At 48.2% G+C, this 22,020-nt stretch overlaps 1 protein-coding gene and 1 long non-coding RNA gene across 2 annotated transcripts in view; one reads left to right on the forward strand and one right to left on the reverse strand.

The window, feature by feature from the left end:
- Positions 1-782: 782 nt before the first annotated feature.
- Positions 783-7,005, reverse strand: LOC144311526 (uncharacterized). The gene is made up of 3 exons (XR_013377133.1): positions 6,607-7,005; positions 1,577-1,729; positions 783-1,000 (listed from the first exon to the last, which is right to left on the reverse strand). It is a non-coding gene; the product is annotated as an uncharacterized LOC144311526 (long non-coding RNA).
- An 806-nt stretch (positions 7,006-7,811) lies between these two features.
- Positions 7,812-22,020, forward strand: part of BARX2 (BARX homeobox 2) — a 73,524-nt gene continuing 59,315 nt past the window's right edge. The window contains exon 1 of the mRNA XM_077894170.1: positions 7,812-8,060. Within this exon, the coding sequence (XP_077750296.1) occupies positions 7,874-8,060 (187 nt within the window). The 5' untranslated portion in view covers positions 7,812-7,873. The remainder of the gene's footprint in view (positions 8,061-22,020) is intronic.

The raw sequence follows: 22,020 nt of genomic DNA on the forward strand, positions 1-22,020 counted from the left end.
AGAGGAAACCAAAACCTTTTGAGCTGTATCCCCTTACTGTCTTCCCTGAGAAAACAATCCAGTGTTCTGCCTACAAAGGACTAATTTGACTAATTTTTTTTTCCCCTTCCTTGGCAGAACCTTTTATTGAACTGATTGAAATGACCAGATGTTTTGGCAGCTTATGTAGACATAATCTAAGAGGCTCAATAATTGACTTAAGTAAACGTATCAGGATGTGGATTGGCAATAGTATCGGGGATTCTCTGTGCTGTGATGCCTTCAAATCCCCTTTTAAAAGGCAGGCGCTTATGTAATTGAAATGCACAGAGATTGGCACCACCTCATTCATATACTTCGGTAATTTACAGCCTATGGAACTCTGAGCATCCCTGTAACTTTTGAAAATAAGCAAGGAAAAGCATTAGAGATCTATCGAGATTGTCCTTGAGCTGTGTCCTCGAAGGGAAATGAAATATTTCTCTGCATTAAAGTCTCCGGATGAAAAAAAATTGGAAGCAAAATTTCATTTGACTCAGATTATCTAAACAAACAAACAAACAAACCGTGATGTTTGCTTTTTTCCTAGTTTCTGGGCGTTTTAGATGAGAGTGTTGAATACCAGAACTTTCCACATTGTTTTTTGTGTGATAATTTATTGAAGAGTCTTATTTTTATTATTTATTATGATTTTGCTTGAGCACATTTTGCTGTGCTGTAATCTCTACTGATAATAAAAGTATTCTCTGTGAATAGCTCACAGGGGTCAATTTTCTCTTGAAAGCCAACCGTCGCAAGAAATATTTCAAATTAGAGTTTATTTATTAGAAAAGGAAATTCTCCTGGGTGGCTCAGTTAGTTGAGCGTCAGACTCTTGGTTTCCACTCAGGTCATGATCTGGGGTCCTGGGATCGAGCCCCACGTTGGGCTCTGCGCTCAGCATGGAGTCTGCTTAAGGATTTCTTTCCCTCTTCTCTGCCTCTTGCCCGGCTTGTGCGTGCGTGCTCTCTCTTAAATAAATCTGTTGAAAAGAAAAAAGAAGAAAGGTGGGGATAGATTAAAAAAGAAGAGGAAACTGTCTATATGCCTTTCTGTGCACGAAAGCCTGCCAACCGAGGCTGAGCCCAGGACAGAAGGATCCTGCAACTGGCTGGGCCACTTGACTCCATTTCCCTTCTCCTGAAGGCTTTCTTTTGAATTTGTTTAGCCAACAAATCCTTTTTATTTTTTTTAATTTTATTTATTTATTTATTTATTTATTTATCTGTTTATTTATTTAACAAATCCTTTTTAAAAATTCCTCTTGCCCACCCATCTCTTCAATCCCTCTTAAAAAAAAAAAAAAATGTTTGCAGCCTGTGCACCCAGGCAGGTGTGCGGAGGCCACCCTTTCGCTTAGGTCTAGGTAGGTGCTTAGCGCCTGGGTGCAGGTTTTCTACAATCTCCTTCTTACGAATCCAGGGAGCAGAGAACATCACGTTCCCTGTTGGGCACCCTGCACCCCGTGTTCTTAGTAAATGCTGTTCTGTCCCAGCTAATGGCAATCACGCCGGCGGAGTTCCGCAACCATCCGAGGCTCTCAGGGCTGTTGTTTTACCTTCCTGTGTCCAGAAGGCTGACTGGCCGGCCAAGCCTCTCCCTGTGCCCGCTGACACAGGGGCCTCCTGTCTGTGCTAACAGGCGACACGAGTGCCCACCTGCTCCGTGCTGGTTCCCCAGAATCCTGCCTTTCCGGCCTGCAGACTGGCCCCTGCGAGAGGAAGATGACAAGTCATGAGAGACCCTGCTGAGGTCCTCCTAAGGTAAAAGAGAGGAAAATATTTGACAAGATGATTTGAATGAGATGTCACCCAGTGGTTGCGGGATCATGGTATTTACTTATTTATTTAAGCAGACCCCCCCCCCCCCCCCCCACCAAGTAACAAGTGTAACCGAGCCAGCGTCTTGTGATGTGCGGGGGAGAATGATTGACTCCTGCAGATGTGCTGGGGCTGTGGCGGGAGGCGCCAGATGTTAAGCAGCACTTGGGGACTCTTGGTGGCCAGGCCATCTCCTTTGTGGTTCACAGTAGTCACCGGCTCCGGCACCTCCTCCGCTCTGTATTTCTCGCTTGATCTCAGCTTTTGAACGTGGAGCCCGAACCAACCCCAGTTGCATGTGAGACAGCAAAGGCCCTGACGCTTTCTGGAACTGCAGTTTTATTTTGTGATGGGTTTTGGGAGCCAGTTGCTGCTTTTACTGAACTGAAGGTCAAGGTGGTGGGGGGACTGGGGTTGCAGAAGCGAGAGCCTGGCACTCACGCTCATCCGTGGAAGCCTCCAGCAGACCTCGCAGTTGGCTGTCATCACCCACACGTGGCTGTTGGAGACCAGAGGTCAGGCGAGTGACCAAGTGACTGGGTGGGGACGGCACCCCGACTGGCCTAGCCCAGGGGTTCCTTCTGCTGACCCCCCCATGGCCAGAGCACTGCTCCCCTGCGCATTGAGAAGCTCCTTTTCTCTCTGCTTGTAGCTTCCCCCTTAGTGAAGGGTTAAAAATGTCAAAGCCAGGGATGCTCTAAACTTCCGTGTTTCTATTCACCGCATCATGACGACGACGGGAGAGGTGACATTTTATTTTCCTGGCTATGTCCGTCAGCTGAGAGAATCGAGGTGCACAGGCTGTTGGCAGAAATAGGGCTGTTCAAGGTCAAGGATGACACCAGTAACAGAGGGACTGGATGAGCAAAACAAATGATTTTAATCTGTGTACCAAACTTCTCAAATTTTTGGAAACATTTGGTTGATTAATGGCATTTCCCCTCTGCATATAAATGTTCAGTGCTCTGGACGGCCAGCTATTGTCTTTGTTGATTTGCTTTTTTTTTTTTTCCCCCAGTTTAAGCTTTCCCTCCAGAAGGATGTTTTGAGAAAGGACAGAAGGACTTAGACCTTCGCAAACCCATTTGTCAAGTGGATTACATTTGTGCCCTCCCTTAAAAAGATGCTTTACACTGCAAGAGAACAGTTTTTGTAAATTAATATCATCATTACAAATAAGCTAGCCTCCTTGTCCACCCCCTTTGACTTCTTGCTGTTGCAAGGCTGCCCTGCTGGGCTCCACAGACAGCAGTGTGGGCATGGTCCTGGGGCCCGGGGGAATATTAACTTACAGTGCTTTCCCTACATTGCTTTTACATGTCTGAAACTATTTCAAAACGTAGCAACTGAAATACAAGTCATTAAATACACTTTACTAGAATAGAAAAAGTTCTTTTGTCCCTTTCTCCTGTTTGGAGCAAAGATGGTTGGGAACGTACTTGGCAGGGCTGCTTCCGAATATCTGCATCCACACATAGCCGGAGATTGTAGAAGGAATAAACTAAACTAAAGCTGAGGTCACCAAGGGTTAGAGCCTACATGCAATTTAAATGTTGCCCTAGGACTTTAGTGTTTTTAAAATGAAAAAAAAATTTTTTTATTTCTTAAGATTTTATTTATTTATGAGAGACCCAGTGAGAGAGGCAGAGACACAGGCAGAGGGAGAAACAGGCTCCCTGATGTGGGACTCGATCCCAGGACTCTGGGATCACACCCTGAACTGAAGGCAGATGTTCAACCATTGAGCCCCCCAGGTGCCCTCAAGCTCTAGGAGTTTTTTTTTTTTTTTTTTTTTTAAGCTCTAGGAGTTTTAAAAGCCATTTTGGTTTATGGACGTCTGGGTGGCTCAGTTGGTTAAGCTTGGGACTCCTGGTTTCAGCTCAGGTCATGAAACAGAGCTCCGCATCAGGTTCTGCACCCCGGGGTTGGACACCATGCCCCATATGGGGCTCCAAGCTCAGCTCAGCATGGAGTCTGCTTGAGATTCTGGATCTCCATCTCTTATGCCCATTCCCCCCACCCCACCTAAATAAATACATACATACATACATACATTTTTTTAAAGACCCCATTTTTATGAGCTCTAGTTGAGTGGAGATACTAGGTATGAGCTGAAGTAGAAAAGAGGGATTCCTTGGTTTCTGACTGTCAGAGGCCACCTGAGATTGCAAAGATGTCCTTCTCCCCTTCTTTCTGGCTGGGCTCTGTCCCCGGAATCAGGTGCCAGATGGAACGGGGGAGGGAGGCTGATTTCCTGGAGCCTCTTGGAGGGTATGAATTGCTCTCCCCTTCTGTGACTGCCCAAGTGTGCCCCAGCGCAGACAGGCCTGTTCCGCTCCGTGTGTGTTCCCCTGGCTGGGCACCGGGGGCAGACACTGCCTGGGTGCCGTCACCAGAGGCTGGGAAGTGTCTGTGGGTCTCCAGCAGCTGGAAAAGGTTTGAGTCTCTTTGGCAGATGTTTGCTGTTCCAGCCACTTCATTAATGTTGGAAACTAAACCCCTGACTATTCCTGACCAAAGCCCCACTTTGTGATTGACAGCCGGGGTGTGCTTCCTCCCACAGAAGCCCTTTACAGTCTGAGGGAAGGAGGGAGCGAGTGAAAAGAGAGAAATGGGAGCAAAATGGGAATTGGGCGAGTTGCCATTGCTAGAAACCAAAAATATCAAGAGAGTGGCAAAAACTCATTTGAGGAGAAAGACAGATTCAGTGCAACAAATTAAGATTTGAAGTCCCATCATGTGCTTGGTGCTTGGATCTTTTACACACGTGGAATGAGCTCAGCTTTCACGCATTCATTTTTAAAAAAGATTCTATTTATCTGTTTGTTTATTTATTTATTTTAGAGGGAGGAAGGGCAGAGGGAGAGAGAGTCTCGAGAGGACTGGGACCTGAGCCCACTCCAGGCTGGATCTCACCCCTGAGATCATGATCTGAGCCGAAACCAAGAGTCCAACACTTCAGGGACTGCCTCCCAGCAGGTGCCCCTCATGCATTGATTTATTTATGACACACTTATTGAGAACCTACTATGTGCCCGGTGCTATGCTCCAGAACACACCAGGAGCTCATTGTCCCGCGGGTGAAATAAACTTGCAAAAGTTAGTGGAGTAAAGGAACCACTGGGCAGAGGTAGGAATCAGCAGCCTTGGGGAGGGGGCAACCTTTCTGAGCAGAGGTGACATTTGAGATGGGTCTGGAACCAGCTTTTCAGGCTGGGAGGGAGGGAGGGATTGGGCTGTGGAGGGCATTCCCACGCGGGGAACAGCTTGTGTAGAGGCATGGATTACGAAAAGGCCAGCCTCGTGAAGTAGTTAGGTATTAGGAGGAGCACTCATCAATGAAAAAAAAAAATGAGGCTCAGCTTTGATTATAAGCGACAGAGGGCTCAAAGCTCCAGACTCCAGATCTGGGATCTCTCTCTCCGCGACACCTGGGGCGTGTGCCCTCAGGCCCCCTCTGAGAAAACTGGAAAAGGTGGAAAATCCCAGGAGTTGAATCGAAATTGCTCAGCTCTTTAAAACACTGCCGATTTCAAATCAAAGGACAGTCGGTCTCCCCGGGAGGGAGGGAGCGTGTGGGCCAGCCCAGGCCCGGGCCGAGCGCCCGAGCGAGCGGGGAGCCGCGGGCCGGCAGGTGACCGGGCTCTCGGCGCTGCCCCGCCGCGCGGCCCGCGGCCTCCCTCCCGGTGGCGGCGCCGGGGCGCAGGGACACGCGGGCGCGCCTCGGCTCCGAGTGTGGAGGGAGGCAAGGAGGAGAGGAAGAGGAGAAGGGGCGAGGGAGGGAAGAGGAGGGCGGGGAGGAGGAGGGAAGCTGAGTTGGAAGATGGAGCGAAGAGGAGAAGAGAGAAGGGGCAGGTCGCAGGCGGAGGGGAGGCGGGAGCGCGGGCAGGAGCGGGGTCGCAGGGCGAGGGGAAGGGACGCGCGGGGTCAGGCGCCCCGGGAGCCCCAGGCACCCGGGAGGGAGGCCTGGAAGGAAGCAGAGGCGGGCAGAGGCAAAGGGCGGGCGGAGGCCGGGCCCGGGATCGCCCTGCGGGACCCGACCCAGTCCACGCGGGGGGGGGGGGGGCAGCGCCTCGCGGGCATCGCCCCTCGCCGCGGGCTCTGGATGGGTCCCGAGCCCGAGCACCCCGCTTCCCCGCCCCTCCAGCCCCCGACTCTCCGCGCAAAGCGCCGCGCGCCCCTGGGGCCGGTGCCCGGCTCGTGGCGCAGCAGGTCCCCGCCGCGCCCGCGCCCTGGAGACCCCTGGGGGCCGCACCCGGCGGCGGGGCGGCTGGTCACCCGGCCTGGGGCGCGCCGGACACCTGGCCGCAGTCTTCGCGGGCCCCGGGCCCGCCCGCTTTGGGGGGGGGACGGAGAATGAACGAAAACAACTGTAAATGGAGAGCAAGGGAGGAGCAGGCGCCCCGGCACACGTGGACGCGTCGCGGAGGGAGACCCGCAAAGTCGCACCGCGAGCCACGGCTGATACTGGGCTCTAACTCGGCTTATTGCTCCGCTTTCTCCAAGCGCCCCCTTATCAGTCCTCCAGGTGCGTCCCTTCCGTCCGGCTGCAACCACCCCCGCCCAGGGCCGCGCGGCCTCCTGCCTCCGCCTCCAGGTTCCCAGCCGGACGCCAGCGGCCCCACGGTCGTCCCGACGCTCCGGCTCCCTCCTCGCCAGCGTTTGCCTCCCTGCCTGCCCCGCGCACAGCACTTGGGAGACAAAGTCGTGGGAGACCGGGGCCGCCGGGCGGGGAGGCAGGGGACTGGGTGGGGGGCCCCGCGCTCACCAATTCCAAGGGAGGGCAGCCCGGGTGCTCAGCGGCTTAGCGCCCGCCTTCAGCCCAGGGCGCCCAGGGCGCGATCCTGGAGACCCGGGATCGAATCCCACGTCGGGCTCCCTGCACGGAGCCCGCTTCTCCCCCTGCCTGTGTCTCTGCCTCTCTCATGAATAAATAAATAAAATCTTAAAAAAAAGAAAAAAATTCCAACGGAACACACAAGTCCGTAGGGATACTGACTGCAACAGGCCCGCAGGTTGGGGGAGCGCAGGAGGAAGAGGGCACGGCCCCCACCAAGTACGCGTCCTCGCGGCTCCCGAACCCCGAGCGCGGGCGCGGCCCCGGGAAGCCGGGAGTCGGCGGGACTCCTCCAGCGGGGTGACCCGCTGCGCTCGCCGGTCCTTGCGCGGCGAAAACGGCTTCTACACGTTAGAACCTAAAAAACAAAACAAAAAAAAAACCCAAAACACACGCACACACAACAGAGGACGCACGCTCTGGGGGGCTTAGTTTTTCATTTTTACAATTTATTATTGGGATAACGGTCAGGGCAGGGGGCATCGAGGGCTCGGGGTCCCGCGGGGGGCGCGGCGCGGGCAAGTGTGCGGCTCCGCGCGGGCCGGGAGCGCAGTGGGTCCGGGGGAGGCCGCGCGGGTCGTCGGCAAAGCCGGGGAGGGCGCGGGGGGCGGGGGGCGGAGACGCACGGGTCCCCGGGGCGCCTGGGCACGGACGCGGCTTCTTTCCAGCGGCGACCCGGCCGCGCCTGCCCCGCGGGCTGCGGGCGCGGCCCCGCCGGGAGGTGCGCGGGGTCGCGTCCCGGGGGAGCGGCGGGGGCGGCGCGCGCTCCCCGCACGGCGCGCACCCCCGAGCGCGCACCCTGGGCGCACACACCTGGAGCGCGTCCCGGGAGGGGGGCGGGGAGGAGAGCCGAAGCGAGCGTCTTAAAATAGAGAGGCTGGCAGAGGAGCGCGAGACGCGGCGAGGCGGGAGGCGGGCGAGGCGGGCGCGAGGCGCGCAGGTCGGCGGCCGCTGGCACGGGCGGGTGGGCGCCGCCGCCCCTCGGCGCGGCTCGGCCGGGCCCCGCGGGAAGCGCGCGCCGAGTGACAGCTGCGCTGGCCCCGAAGGGCTCCGCGGGGATGCTGGCCCGCGGGTGGGTGTAGACGCGCGGCCGGCGCGCCCGGTGCCCGCTCCCCTCCGCGCGCCTCGGAGCCCGGCCCTGCCCCCGCGCGCGGCCCACGAGCGGGTCAGGCCCCGGCCGCCGCGCCGCCCGCTCACCATGCACTGCCACGCCGAGCTGCGGCTCAGCTCGCCCGGCCAGCTCAAAGCAGCCAGGCGGCGCTACAAGACCTTCATGATCGACGAGATCCTCTCCAAGGAGACCTGCGACTACTTCGAGAAACTTTCCCTCTACTCCGTGTGCCCGTCGCTGGTCGTGCGCCCCAAGCCCCTGCATTCCTGCACCGGTGAGACGCGCCGTCGGGGTGCGGGGAGGGGAGAGGCTGGGGGGGGGGTCAGCGGGGCGCGGGGCGCGGGGCTCCCTCCCCGGGGCCGGGGCACTGGAGGCGGCGGCGGGGACCCCGGGGGCGCTCCCGCTCCCCTGCGCAGCCCCGGTTTCCGCGCAGAAAGTTGCAACACTTGCCCCGGTTCAGCGCCCAGCTCGCGGTTGCAGAAAGCGGGGGTGCAGCTCCCCTCGAGCCGGCGCGTCCGACCTGGCCTTGCCCCCTCTGGGGAGCCTGCAGGCCCCTCGGTCGTATCCCCCAGGTTCTCGACCGAATCCCGAAATCATTGAACTTTTTACTTGAAAGGCTCTGTTCCTCTGGGGCGGCAGCTCTGGAATCCGTCGCCTTGCGGTGCGAGGCAGAGGAGGTCACCCCCTTTTGTTTTAAGTGGCTGAAAAAACAACAGTTACAACAATAAAAACATTCTTCCCGTCTGGTTTTCTCTATCCGCGAGGGCCGAAGAAGACGGCTGGGGAAAGATCAACATTTAATAAACACACTGAGAAAGTCCTAGGTTTATGTGGAAAGTAAATCCAGAGGTTTTTTTATTTTTTATTTTTTAAGCTTTGAGTGTGTTAAGAGAAGCTCCAAGTTTCAAAGTGCCCTGGCTTTGGAAGGATTTAGGCTATTGAAAAGCAGGTATAGGAAAGAAAAAGAAAAAAAAAGTTGAAGCAATTTTTATCAAAAATAAGTTATCAGCAGTGCTTTCAACTAAAGGTAAAAATTCAGTATTTCCCAACTAAAAGAAACTTTGAGGTTATGTTTGTTGCACGCGTGCCCTGAAATAAATAATTTTGTTACAACTTAGGTTGAAAAAGTAGAGTGAAGAGCTAGCAGTGTTTTTTTTTTTAAAGATATTTTTTGGAAGCTTTCAGCCAGAAGCTTCTGGTGCACAGTGCTTGGAATCCTCTATTTTCTTTTGGTTTGAGGTTGTCCGTGGAACAATCAGTGAATAATAATCAGTGAATATGTAAATACAGCAAAGTTCTTTCGAAACCAAGTTGTTTCCACATGTATTTGCTTACAAATTAAATACAATATTCAGTTATGTCTTTGTAAATTAAATTTTATCTGTAAAGTGGAATTAGGCCTGATTCAGCCCATCACAAGATTTGCAATATTGAATTTTAAGAATCAAGAACTATATAAGGCGAGGAACAAATAAGACACTTTAGAAATAAGGTAGATATCCTTAATATTTATATTTTTGCATTTGTGTGCTGGCCTTGCATGTATAAACCCTTGAACGAATAGTTTGCACATATATGGGATAGGGGAGGTAGGCTGAGTCTTGTATTGAGCATAAGTCATCATTTGGTATGATAACTCAAACCTCTTGGGGGGGGGAAGAAGATTTAATCACAAATTGCAATGTACCCTGCTAAGTACATTGCATTCCTGCAGGACCCTCGGACAAAATAGAACGATTCGGAGCACCCAGGTATAGCGCAGGGCGAGCAAAATTTGTAGGGCCTTTGTGCTATGCGTTGACCTGAAGGCAGATTTTCCTGGCTTTTAGCAGTTATACAATTTGGATCATAGTAAAAACATACTAAAAAAAGAAAAAAAGTAATAAATAACCCCAGAAAACAGTGATCCAGTCATCAATAGGGGCTGAGTAAGTTCTGTTTCACTGAATCTTGTATGGGAAATAAGTCAGAGGAAAATAAGATGATTCATATGTAGTTTTGAGAATGTTAAGGGTGAATTGCACGTGTATCACGAACTAAAAGTTTTGCTCGGTCTTGTGCTTTTGAAGTTCACTGATGGTTTGGGTGAAAGGGTGGTTGTTGGTAATGATTTTCTTGCCCTGTCATTCCGGTGTTTACTTTCTTTAGAATGTTCTTTGGAAAAAGTCGTGATTTTGTGCTAGTTGAGATTTAAAATATAGAAACTGGGATTTGCCAGCGGAATTAAACCCATAAAAACTGGCTACAATAGTCCATACTTTCAGGTCGTAAGCCTTTAGTGGGTTTACGATTACAGTTAAAGCCTTACATGTATTAGATCATGGGAATCCCATTAGTGACTTCTCAAGGGTTTTGCAAATACCACACTTTCAAAGTATTTTTGCTGTTTTTAACAGTTATGTTCAAGATCAAAAAATCTTAGACTGGATAAACTTAATCTTTTATATTAATTAAAAAATGGCATTAAGTTGCTGGCATTCTACATTCAATTCACTGTATGTGTGTTTTTATGTATACATATATATCTTTTTTGTGTGTGGAGTTTTTTTGTATATATGTATATATATATATATTTTTTTCTGGATAGGAATAAATATTTAGCACTTTTGGTAGAACTGATGTATAAAAATTTCAAATCAAGTGAAAGGCATACATTGGAATTAAAATTACTAAACTTTCTCTCATCCTTCCGTCTGCTCTTTTTAAAATTTAACTACCAGAAGTGAACTTTGCCAGGTAAAATAATGAAATAAGATTTTTTAAAAAAAGTTACGACCTTGCATAATAAGTATATAAAATTGGGGTGGATATAGAGCCACAGCATTTAAAAAGCCTCTATATAATTAAGCAGTCCACAGTGTTTAGCTTTAGTGACCCAAATGTCAGTTTATGGTACTGAATCTCCTCAGAGGGAAGAGCATGTATTCAAGTAAACTGAGAAATGGAAACATTTTTCATTTGGCAGATCATCACCTGACGGTAATTTATTATTAGACACTCTAACCTTGATGGAATACTCACCTTCAAAAAAAATTATTTGTTTTAACAGGCCCTTTCTTATTACAAATGCAGTCATTTTAGGCTTAGAAGGCTGTCTCTAAATTTATTTAAGTTTCCCAAGAGGTGCGCTTGGGAAACAGTAGACAGCGAGAAAGGGAATCCTAGTCTTTGAAGCCAAACTGAAGGAACATTTGTCATTAGATTGAAAATAAAATTTAAAAAATCCAGCCCAAAGAGAGCCTCCATTTGAAAAAAAAACTTGTCACTCGGACCACTGATGAGGTGTGAAATATGTATAGAATTTACTTAGCATGTAACACAGTTTTATTTTAAAATCTGGTAATAGTCCTCCCCATTTAGAATGGAAATATATTGCCATTTAGAAATCAGTTAACAGTCTCTCATCAACCTTAGAACACTGACAGTGATTAGAGGCCAAAAGTGAGGTGCAATTTAGACTATCTTAAATCCGATTTAACTCCCGAGTGCATGATTTCATTTTTCTGGTCGTGATTAGTGTTTCTCGGTGGAAGAGTCGCATGAAGAAGTCTGGCTTCTCGGGACGGAGTACGGTGCAGAGACACCGGCAGAGTCATTTCTGAAGGCTCTCCTTTCAGTTCGATCTTTAGAAACCAAGCAGAGTTTGGAAAAGATGAATAGCCTGCTTCACAAAAAACGAGGATAGAACAATTGATCCTAAGAGTTTTCTTGAGGATGGTGACCAGCCAACCTACTGTGCTCAGGACTTACAATTTTATTACAGTTATTTATACTTATAACCTAGAATTACCCTAGACTTGCACATGCGTGTTTTGGCCGGGGAATGTGGAGGAGGGGAGGGAGGTGAATGCAGATATTTGGACATTTTATAGCCTGTGACCAGCACATGGCTTTTAATTGATCCACTGAAACCTAGAGGCGAATTTCTTTCTCCTGGTCTGGTGGAACGGTTCTCTGGGATCTCCCAGTGATCTTCAGTGGCCAGTCTTCTAGAACCATCGGTGGAGGTACAGAGCTGCAAGGGGTCACAGAGATCACAGACCCATCTCCCCAAGCAGAATGTACTTTTTTTTTTTTTTTTTTTGGTGAAGCGCTAGGGTCACATCGTTGCTTAAACGCAGTTTCAGTCCATGCTATACACTTGCCGTCCTTCTTGTTAGGGTACTCGCAAATCAGCAAGGCTTTTCCAACTTGGTTACACACCCGGGATAAATCCGTGCAGTCACACCCAAGGGACAGTCAACCAGCCAATTAAAAGGGGCATTTGGGGAAGAGTGTTTAAGAGGTGGTGCTGAGAACATTTTATCCTTTGGTGGGTCCAAGAGAAACACGTTCTTTGGGGTGGTGTCTTGGGTTCATTTTTATCACCAAGATTGGGTGGCATCCCAGTGAAAAATGAAATGAGGTGGGGACGTGTGTAATGACTTCTTTGCGAGGTAGGCAGCCAGCTATTGCTTCACGGAGTTGGCAGCAGGGATTCCCCAAATCTCAGCAGGGTCTCGCAGTCTGAGACCAAAGCCCACGGGATCTTGGGAACCTGAGGGTCGGGGACTGGAATGTTAATGGAAAAATGTAAACTGGGGTCCGGGAGAATGATCATTATCAACAGGCATTTGTATTGCTGCCAGAGGCAGATGGGCTTTTATTAGCGATCCTTCATAAGTGCTTCTCCTGTTCCCATTCTGAGGGTGAATAAGTCAAGAGATGCACGGCGTACAGGACTCCTCCGGGGTCACAATATATTTGGAGCTGAGCTCTTTTGGCCTTGTCAGTTGTTGTCTCATTTACTCCTTAAATTTTATAACTCCCTTGTGAAACAGAGGGGCTGAGGGGGTCCCCAGGGGTCCCTTTTAAGTGGTGACTGTAGTTCATCAGCACTTTCTTCTCCGGTTCTGGGTTCCTATTAACCAACGGGAAACTGATAAGAAATTTAGTCCGCAAGTTAAAATGCCTCCCCAAGTGTCTACAGTCTTTAGTATCATTTAATTCAACAATTTCATTCAACAGATACTCATTCTTGCTTGGTGATGGCACCGAGTTCAGGACATTTAAGTTTATTCTGAATCCTGACTCATGGTTGGGATACTTTAAAAATTCCTCTAAACTTCTCTGTCCAACCACTGCCAAGCCCTTCTTTGTTGTTCTCTAGAACGTATTGGGCAGTTCGGAGTTGGGATTGGGGGGGGGGGGGGCGTCATGACAACTTAATACTTCTGCTCACCAGATGGTATCTTCTGTTTGAACTCCACCTAAGGGGTGTTATCGCCAGCCACGTTGTCCCATCAACCTCGTCCAATGGGGCCTGGTACCTGTATAACGAAGGCCGCCTCTCGTGTCCTTGTGGGCTGTGGCTCAGGATTGCAGGTGCTTTGGGAGGTGAGCGTGGACTGCATAGAGGTGCTCGCTGTACCCACGCCGGGGATCCAAGTGAAAAGATTATTAGGTTGAAAAAAATCCCATGGATCTATAGGAAAAGCAGTAAGGATTATAAAAGGTTGTGTAAATCGTAAGGAGGCATTAAACTGAAAAATAAATACATAAAAATCCCCCAGAAGGAAGGAATAGGAGAAAAAGGAAAAAGCAGGTTTCCCTGCAACTCCCAGGCTACTGGATCTGAGCCTCGCGTGTCGCCCGGTGTCCTTCAGCTGCGCTGCCCGGGCGAGAGTAAAGGCGCTTCTCAAATTCTTGTCACTTTGCGGGTAGTAACTGGCTAAGGTCGATTTTACTGAGATGCACGTGGAGCCCCTTAAAACAAGGGATCCCAGGGCCCAGCATTCAGCGTTCACCGGGGAGGACTGAGTAGACGTCAAGCCAGAAGCATTGGTAGGTGTCACTTGCACCTTATTTTGAGGTCCGTGAGGAACCGGGGTGAACAGCTAGGGAGTCCACCCGATCTGCGTGAGGGTCCCTCCTTGGTGGGAAGCCCGTGAACTTGGGTGGGGGTCGCGGCGCCCGCCCCGCCACCCGGGCCCCTCGGGCCGGCTCCAGAGCGGAGGGCACTCAGGTCCTGTGGCTGAACCCGTCGGTGACCTCTTAACTGGAATGCAGGACCAGAGGGCTGGAACAGAGAGGGCCGCAGGGATTGGGATGAGATGGGCAGATTCCAGCCCCCTTCCACATTCTTCCTTGGGGAATGCCGCTGTACACGCCGTCTTGTGCAGCAAGCAGGTGTGTTTCGTGTGGCCCCAGAGCCGAACCCCACTCTCCCAGCCTCCTCGCGGAGGGCTCCCCTGGGTGCAGCACACGGAGAGTGGAGGGCACTGCGGGATATTCGGGGGGAAGGCTCCCCACCTGCGACAGGCCCTGTGTGCCTGCCTCTGTTCCAGCGGCCTCTCAGATTGGAATGGTTATTTCTTCCGCCACAGCACAGATGACGGGATGAAAATTGCCATCGGGACGTATTCATAACGGGGTTCAGATCAGAGCCTTGCACAAACTTGGCGATATTACCAAAATACGTGGTTCCAGAAAGAAGAGGTTTTTGTTTGTTTGTCTTTTACCAGAAAACCTCCGCAACCCCTGAGGATTTAATTTATTTTTATTGCGGCTTAATAGCAGTTAGAAAAAAAAAAGTCTTGTTAAAATTAATGCTCTAAATAAAAACACAGTTAATTTTCCATTACAGTGTCTAATTACTCATCATCACCAGGGCAATTTTATATGGCAATTTAACTTCTTGAAAGTGGAAACTTGGCACACATTTAAGGAAGAAAGCAGTGCTCCTAGATAGGTATCAGAAGATGGTCTAATTATGTTTGGGCTAGAGTTGACTCTTACACATGATTGCCCTGGAGAAGATAGGGGGGTAGAGGGCCTCCTTCTTCAGTGGCAAAGGAAAAGTCTCTGGTTTCTTCAGTGCCAGTTGAAATTGAATCCGGAGGGAGAGAATTCTGAACGTTAGATGATGTGCAAGTACATCTGAAAAGGGACCCTGCCAGTCACCAGTTGAAGCTGATGTCAGGACTACTTGATAGGCCTGGAGCACAGCGATCTATGCTTTCTGACTCCACTGGCAGAGTTCATAAAGATGAACATGGCCTTTCTCCAAGGCAAGGTCAAGATACGACTGAATAGAAGCCAATCTGGGAGGATCTCCACACGAAACTAAATATGTTAAGAGTCCAAGCAGACAAGCTTACGTGGCATCCCTCTAGCTTACCGGCATGTCCTTAGGAACATGTTCTTCTGTATATCGGGGTTAGATAGCATTCCCACAGTGTGTGTCAGATGGGATTGCCTGTCACCTCGGGGATGTCAATGTCATTATTATTATTATTATTTTTAAAAAATCTTATAAGCCATGTGATGATTTTCTTTTTGCCTTTTTTTTTTTTTTTTTTTTAATTCAAGGATCGCTTATGATGTGTGGGAAAATGGAGTGGTCTTGGGCTTGGTGGGACCTTAGGAGGCTGTAGCTGTTATTTCCACCCCAGGAAGGCTCAGCTGGTCCCTAACACTGGTTTACCTGCCGGCCTCTACCACCCACTTCTGTCTCCTCGGAGTTGTTTGCACTCTGTGACTTAACCTTGGTTGAAATTCAGAATTATGGCCATTTCACAGATGAGATTACAGCCACTTGCAGATTGAAGGAAGCATAACATGGATGTTTAGTTTACACGATGTCCAGGAGAATCGTCTTTGTACAGTTTCCTCGAGGTAGCTTACAAACAGCGGGGTCCCGATATTATGTCTTCGGTGGTGGGGGAGAACCTGGGCCAAGAGAGTTGCTGAGACTCCTCCTGAGTCCTGCTTTATTTATCCCAAAGGCAGCTACAAACTTGGGAGAAATGCTAGAAATACCCTTAACCCTTCTTCACATTCGTAACAGTAACAGGAGTGATTTTTTTTTTTGAGTGCCTATTACGTAATAGGCACTGGACTAAGTGCTTTACCATCAGCCAGAGATCATCCCTGATGGTAGGTAGGATGGAGGTAGGTATTATTATTGCCACACCTGGGAAGCCAAGAAATTAAGTAACTTTCCTAAAGTCACAGGACACATAAAGATTGCTTACAAAGCAATAAGAAAGAAGGCAAGTAGAGAAATTTGCAATTCATTGAAATGAGTATTGAGGCAGTAAAGATGAAGGCATGACCTGCCTCCCTGGGAGTCAGGAAAACACAAATTAAAATGAGATACTATTTCACACCCATCAGATAGGCAAAAATGAAAGAATCTGACAGTATTGATTGATGACAGCGATGTAGAGCGATAGACATTCTCATCCGCTGATGGTGGGAATATTTTTTGGGTACATTTGCTTTGGAGGGCAATGTGGCAACACCCAGGAAAGCTGCAGACTCACACCTACTGCGCAGCTCAGCAGCTCCGGCTCTGGGTTGACGTCTTGGGAGGACGTCGTATGTGTGCAAAGGGACACACGTTTAAGAATGGTCATTTCTGGGACGCCCGGGTGGTTCAGGGGTTTAGCATTGGCCTTTGGCTCAGGGTGTGACCCCGGGGTCCTGGGATCGAGTCCTGTATCAGGCTCCCCACATGGAGCCTGCTTCTCCCTCTCCCTATGTCTCTGCCTCTCTCTGTGTCTCTCATGAATAAATAAACTCTTACCAAAAAAAAAAATGGTCATGTCTGTGCTGTTTGCGGTAGGTAGTGACAAATCTAAAACAGTCAAGCCACCCTTCAGAAGGAAGAGGAATACAACTGCATGTGCTCTGTTCATGCAGTGCAATTCTATGTAATGAAAATGAATGAAGCAGCAAATGAATGAGCCAGAACCATATTTTACGTGTGTGTATCCACTTATCTGTGGATAAGTTTCAGAAATACAGGGTGGAGAAAAAAACACATTTCTAGGCTGATACTTACAGTCTGATACTATTTACATACTGCTTGAAAACATGCAAACTAATATTGCATATTGTTGTGGGAGGCAAGGGTATGGGATGAGGAGGGCTACCCACAGATTTTTATTTTCCTGTGTAATAAGAGGAAAAGAAGAGGCTTTAAGACATTAAGACTTAACAGCACTTGGTCATGAGTGTATCGGTGTTCATGACATTATTCTTTGTAATTTTCTGTATCTTTGAAATTTTTCATGATGTAACAAAAAATGATAGTAATGGGAGATCCAGAGTCACAAAGCTCTTGATCTTGTGGAACGTTTGGTGGCCTCCTTGATGGCTCTTCTGTCCTGAAACAGAAGCTTTTGGACGCGGGGCTTGTCGTATGCAGCCTCACAGTGGGGAAATGGACCGTTTTATAATTAGACGCATGTGTGCAACCCTCTCTAAAACAACCACGGTAGCTGCTGTAATTGGCTTTTGGATCTCACTTACCCCCCTGGCTCAATGGGGACACTATTTATCACCAGCATAGCTGCTGTTCCCTCAAGTAATACTTTGGCATATGAGTAAACGGTCTCTGAGAAGGGGATTGCTCCGTGAAGTGTTTGTTTACTCCAGATCTGCATCAGGAATCATGCACACAAGAGTCATTAGGTTTTTACCCTTTTCGTGATGTTTTAAACACACAATTTGGCTCTTACTGCATCTTGGCTTTTGTGTATATTTGCTGAGATGAAAAACCACCCCTGGCTTTTGACCTGTGATCCGTTGCTATTGATAATTTAACTTAAAAAAAAAAAAATTGTCTAGGGACAGCTGGGAATAGGAAAGAATCTACAAATGTTAAAATGCCCCTTATTAGCCGAGAAGAGTCATGTTGGTGTTGACATAGAAACTGGCTGAGATCTCCCTTGTGTGTTGGACCCGTGATTTTGTGGGAAAACTTCGATGTGGGGTAGCAGGGCTTGTTAGGAAGGGATGAGCACCGTTGCCGTGGAAATCCCACAGATAGACAATAACGGGCCATCCTGTGGTTTGGAGAAGTTAACCTAGACCGCGTTCCTCTACCATGACATCGTGGTGGGAGATGCTCTGCTCAATCGATCTTATAAGCCAAAGACCCTTCTCTTCTTGCTGAAGAAGATAGTTCCAATTTAGAAATAATGCTTTAAGGCATTTTGACCCAAAGGTAGCCTTTGAGAGCTTTATCCTTCTGCATCCCTTTAGAGGGCAGGTGCTCGTCCGTGTGGGTGAAACTGTGCAGTGGAGAGCAGGCCAATGCGCTCCCCTCCTAGCCCACCCCTCTCAGCCTGAGCACAGCAGAGCCTGGAACAGCACAGGTTTGAATTGCACAGGTCCACTTATGCAGGGATTTTTAATTTTTTTGGATAAATACAGTTCAGCACTCCAGCTGTATTGTTTTCTTCCTTATGATTTTCTTCGTGACATTTTCTTTCCCCTAGCCTGCTTGCTTGCAGAATGCAAAATATGTGTTAACCATTTATGTCATTGGGGAGGCTTCTGATCAGCTGCAGGCTGTTGGTAGTTAAGTTCTGGGGTGGGGGGAGTCAAAAGTTGAACAGTGATTTTTGAGCACACCCCAAGCCCCATATTGTTCAGAAGTCAACTGTACATACAGAAAGCAAATAAATCCCAAGCCCGCGTCCCACCCAGACCATCTGCAGCCGGTGTCACAGAGCTTTGTTCAGTGCTCGGCAGTGGCAGCCACGGTCAGCAGGAATTAATGACCACATCTAGAGGATTGTGGCCAAATTGGACATGACTGAAGGGACGGTGGATCTGTCAGATTTGTTGCCAGTGAACAGAGTCTCATGAGTTGCAGGAGCAAGTTTGCTATTCATCTGACCCACGTAGATGCACACAGTGGCTGGAGGAAATCGGACGGACTGAAATTCTCGCTCTGTCGTGCTCAGTCAACCTTCTGGATCTTTTCAGTGAAATCTTATTCCTCGTAAAATGGGCTAGCTGGGCTGGAGGCTGTGAGTGGAGAAAACATTACGAAGAAAAGTTCCAAAGAGCTGCCGTGCAACTCTCTAAGTAAGATAAAATGCAGAAAGACTTGTTCTTGCAACCCATGAAATCTGTTCTCTGGCAACAAATCTGATAGATCCACCTTGGATCTTCTGTTTGGAACGACTTGGGAGAAAACAGGCGGGGACTTAGAAAATTTACGGTCAGTTTTTTATTTTTTCTTAGCAAGTTTTACCAAAGGACAGAGAGAGGAGAATATATTTCACTTCGTTTCCAGTCCAAGTCCTTTTCTTCTCATGACTGAACATTTTATTGAAATAATTGGTAAATCACCCCAGAGGAGATTGTTTTGGAGGATGTTGTTAATTTTGTTATCCCTGGATATCATGGCAACTCATTATTGCTCTTAGCACGTTAGACAGCTGTGTATCTTGGAAGCATGTTTTCAATCCTCAGTTTAGAAAGCACAGCATAAAGGAACGTTCTAATGGAGGCTGGTTTTGTTTTGTTTTGTTTTTAAACTGGGACATTGAGCCTTGGCACTTGGAACAATTAGCTGCGCAAGCAGAGTGCATTTCACTTTTTAGGTAACCGCAAAAGAAACATAACTATAATTTTAGATGGCAAACCTGTGGCCGACCCCAGGTGCTTGCCTACGTGAGGCATGTAAGTTAAGGAAACAGTGGTTGTGATCACGGCTTTTTGGGTGAGAAAAGGGAAACTGCTCCCGGGCAAAGAAGTGGCAACAAGGTCGTGTGAGTAGGTGGGAGAGTTGAGGTTGGAACTCAGGTCTGTGTCTTTCAGTATAAAGCTCCGTATAATGTATAATCATATGAAAGTATGCAAATTAGAAGTCAAGTCTGGCCCTTTCCGTGGAGGGTCCATACTGTGTGTCCAGCAGGGTCCGATGAACATGAAGGAACTTAATTTGCACCTGTTAATAAGTCCTTTGGACATATTTACAGTCACTTAGCATGTGCCAGTCAGTCCTTTCCTGTGGTTAGTTTGGGTCTCTGCATGATTCTAGACGAATTCTAAGAAGGGTACACTGTCCTTGGAGGAAGTGAGATCGTGGACCTACTGCCTCCTGGCCATGTGATTCTGAACCCATCTCCTTGCTCCTGGGTGTCAGTGTCCTTATTGGTGTGACAGGCCTAAGGCTGCTTTGGTCACACTGCTTCCATGAGCTGTGGTTCTCTAAATAAAGCTTTTCTCTGAGGGTCAAGGATGGAGTTCCCATCCATCCATCCATCCATCCATCCATCCATCCACCTCCATCCATCCATTATTGTGAACCAGAGAGAATATGCTTAACGACGAAATGGCAGCCAATTGCCTGGAGAGTTAAGACTTGGAATATTTTTCATGAAATACTGTTAAGTTAAAAAAAAAAAAAGAAATATTGTTAAGTTTAGTGGGAGAAAAAAATCTGTGTACTTGTTTGGCATCATTTAAAAGGTTAAGAGACTGATCTGCTTCCACATTATATGTTGTGGAGCTGGAGTGGGTTCTGGGAATCTCTCTTTTTAGAAAGAGATTGTAATGTTTATAATGCAAAGTCAAGTTTGGGACCCACTGTAGTGTAGATACCAGGTTAATGGTGAGATTGATGTAATTTGAATGGCACGACTCAAATATAGGAACCTGTTTCATGGAATGATCCTAGTGGATGGATTTTGCCTCAGATGGTACTGGGTTTGTGTGCATTTTATTGTTTGTCTGACCTTAGGCAAGTCACTTAACCTCTCTGACACTCAACTTCTTCATCTATAAAAGGAAGATAATATTATCTGCCTAATAGGGTTAGTCATGCAGGTTAAATGAGATAATGCACATAAAGGTCTTAGCATAGTTCCTGGCACGTAAGTACTCAGTAATTGATAGCTTCTATTAAAAATAATAATCTTATAATCATAACCGCATCTTGGTTGACTGGAGCACAGCCCTTTAGAGAAAGGTCACTATTCTTGATGAATTAAACTCAAGAAAAATGAAATACCTTAAAAAAAAAAAAACACTTCACTCCAGGGCATTCTTGTGAGTTATGTCATTGCACTAACTGCCTCTGAAGGCCTCTCACAACCTGGGTGGTCTGTGAGCTAAGTTCAAGTCTTCATGAATAGGTATGTTTGATTCCCCCACTTTCCTGTTTTATGATATGAATTCAGAATTTTGTAAATTCCTAAATGAGCGGTGCAAACAGGTCAACACGACATCGTCACAAAATGTGCTTTGTTACTTTATTTTTTTACGAGAGTTAGCTCGGGATTAGTTACCCGTAGGAAATGTTTCATCACCCAGCTGTGTATCCCAAGAACTGTTTCAGAAAAATGGCATAATTTCTCCACAAGTTTAAATTCTTTTCTTCTTTGAAGAGTACAGTTAGGGATAGTCTTTTCTTGTACAAGAGAATATGAATATTCTTCTCTTATTTCAGCGTACTGAGAGAGGAAAATACTTCAGCTGTGATCTTTTAAAATTGGTGATGTGGAAAAGGTAGCAGGTTGGGAAACAGTTGTCCTAGTACATTATCGGGTCTGTGATTCACAGGGAGTTCCAAATAAAGCCCCTGTTTTACAGCTTTTAAATTGCTCATGGGGCTAGTTTAAGGTCGCATTCGAAGTGGTACTGGTGGCTGTGGTGCTGAAGGAGCTGCGTGGACAAGGGTTTTGCGTGGACTTCCCCTGGAATTGTTTCTCAGGTAGGCACTGGTATCTTAGGAGGTCCAAAATCTGCTAATGAAATACTTTCATGGGTGAATCCCCTCCACAGGGCGAGAAAAATTCTCTTGATGAGGAGTTCTCCTCTTCCATGGTGTGAAGGAAGGCCCAGTGCACAGGGCAGTACCTCTGTCCCACCATGTACAATGCTGATTCCTACAAGCAATGTCTAGTGACATCATCGAGGTTCGGTGGTGGGTGGGGGGGCCAAGTGGAAGCAGGGGGGAATAGGACGGGTTGGTGTGTCATCATGGCCACCGTGGGGGTGGGACTGATGTGCATAGAGAGGACTCACCTGGTTCCCTAAATTCCTCAGGACCATTGTTGGAATGGGACTCAAGTTTGAGACAGGGATTTTTGGCAGCTTGTTGAGAATATTCTCTTAAAACTATGAATTCAGAGCAGTGTGAATGCGTTTGTAACCCGCTAGGAGAGGATTAAGTAGAAATAGGGGAGGGGTGGGAGGCGGGGTGTGGGGAGGAATGTCGGCAAGTGGGGAAAGAAAAGTCAGGGGTCAGGAAACAGGTTATACTCCTGAAGCCTGAAGCTTGGGTCCTCCGACACCCGTGCAGCACGTGCTGTCCCCAGAAGGAAAACAGATTTAAAAACGAGAATGGAATATTTCATTTTGGAAATTGCCCTGTGAGTACCTGCTTATTACCAGAGGCGTTCCTCATCACTGACAGCTGATGATTTCTGCTTGGGCAGTGGCCCACC

Source organism: Canis aureus, chromosome 3 (assembly GCF_053574225.1).
Source record: "Canis aureus isolate CA01 chromosome 3, VMU_Caureus_v.1.0, whole genome shotgun sequence".
Classification (NCBI taxonomy): domain Eukaryota; kingdom Metazoa; phylum Chordata; class Mammalia; order Carnivora; family Canidae; genus Canis; species Canis aureus.